Raw genomic sequence first — 1,605 nt, forward strand, 5'->3', positions numbered from 1 at the left:
TCATTGCATGCCACTCGATGCATTCAAAGATATAAGTGGCACTGTGGCACTCCACACCACCGAATTATGACGGATGGCTAAAGGAATTACGTCTGGGTCGATGTATCCAATGCCATAAGCCTGCCAAACAAACTTGACACATCGAACCAGTCAGATGATTACACAACAATTACTTCACTTAAGAAGTTACATAAGGTACTTGTATTTTACACAATACCTGTCCTTCTTCTAGATCATCCAACAACCTCCTGTAGTGGGCAAGCGTTTTATATCGGTAGGCATAGTTTTGACGGTCCCAGTTATGCCACCTGCAGACGGACAATCCATTTGTTAACTTATCTTACCATAAACAGAATACAATTTCTATCAATTCTTTCAATGCATACTTTAATCAAAATTACCTGTTTGCAATTGGAAACACTCGGGGATTGCCAGGAATCGGCGCTAAAAATGGTAGCCGGATCCAAGCCCAACTGACCAACAGTGTCAGTGGACCGTCCATCTCCTTGCAGTCGACACGAGTTGCCCTACACAATGATCTATACAAGTGTGCCAGGCATGCCGAACCCCAACTAAACTGTATGATCCCACCGAAGTTGCGGAGCAAAGGTAAAAATTTCCAGTGCACCCCTGCACCCGACTTATCTGCAAACAGAATTTTCCCAAATAACAACATTATGTGACACTTTACATACATCTGCATGTGCACATCATCATTCAACACTATACGATCTCTCACACCCCTAAACCACGTTAATTTTATAAAGCTTCCTCTACAGCCATTTTTGCTGGGTGCAATTCCAAATTGGTGCAAGCACTCGGCTTTCAATGCCTCAAAGCTACTCATGGTCGGACCTGTAACCGGAAGACCATTTGTTGGCAGACCGAGAATTACCGCCACATCCTCCAAGGTCACGGCACACTCACCAACCGGAAAATGAAAAGTATGAGTCTCGGGCCGCCATCTCTCAATCAGAGCATTAATCATTGCTGACTGGCCTTTAATAACTCCAATTTGGGATACATAATAAAATCCAGTCTCGCGTAACTGTGCCTCAACAATTTGGTTATATGGATCCGGCGGGTGTAAATGATCGCACATCAACATCCTTGAAGCCTACAATACCACATTTTCCAGTATAAGAACAAGTATAATATAACTATATTATTCAAAAACACAATTATGCTTAACATGTCCATTAAAACTAATTCCCAGCATAATTGCAATTCAAACATACACATTAAATCTGTTATACAAAAATTCTTCAATCATATGCATTACTGGTGGACGAAATTGTGATCCATATTCTTTTGTACTTGTATGAAATCATTATTATGGCACCGGTTGAATTCACAACTCCGTTCAACTAACCAGCAAGTGTACTGGGTCATCCAAGTAATAAACCTTACGTGAGTAAGGGTCGATCCCACAGAGATTGTTGGTATGAAGCAAGCTATGGTCACCTTGTAAATCTCAGTTAGGCAGATTAAATTGATTTATGGATTTCGAAAATTAATAATAAATGGAAAATAAAAAGGGATAGAAATACTTATGCAAATCAAGAGTGGGAATTTCAGATAAGTGTATGGAGATGCTGTGCTCCT

The 1,605-nt window shown here is 40.6% G+C and overlaps 1 protein-coding gene across 1 annotated transcript; it reads right to left on the minus strand.

The window, feature by feature from the left end:
- Nucleotides 1-1,108, minus strand: LOC130933466 (serine/threonine-protein phosphatase 7 long form homolog). Its single transcript, XM_057863097.1, has 3 exons — nt 402-1,108; nt 218-308; nt 1-120 (listed from the first exon to the last, which is right to left on the minus strand). Exons 1-3 carry the CDS (start codon nt 1,106-1,108, stop codon nt 1-3), a joined length of 918 nt encoding a protein of 305 aa, XP_057719080.1.
- Nucleotides 1,109-1,605: the final 497 nt, after the last annotated feature.

Source organism: Arachis stenosperma, chromosome 1 (genome assembly GCF_014773155.1).
Source record: "Arachis stenosperma cultivar V10309 chromosome 1, arast.V10309.gnm1.PFL2, whole genome shotgun sequence".
NCBI classification, from domain to species: domain Eukaryota; kingdom Viridiplantae; phylum Streptophyta; class Magnoliopsida; order Fabales; family Fabaceae; genus Arachis; species Arachis stenosperma.

What these genes read in the sequence shown, in the direction of transcription:
- LOC130933466 (XM_057863097.1), bottom strand. Translation starts at nt 1,108, where the DNA reads ATGTTGATGTGCGATCATTTACACCCGCCGGATCCATATAACCAAATT. An exon ending in GTGTTTCCAATTGCAAACAG is followed by an intron (nt 309 to 401) that starts GTAATTTTGATT and finishes GTCCGTCTGCAG; the next exon opens with GTGGCATAACTGGGACCGTC. An exon ending in ATGATCTAGAAGAAGGACAG is followed by an intron (nt 121 to 217) that starts GTATTGTGTAAA and finishes TTTGTTTGGCAG; the next exon opens with GCTTATGGCATTGGATACAT.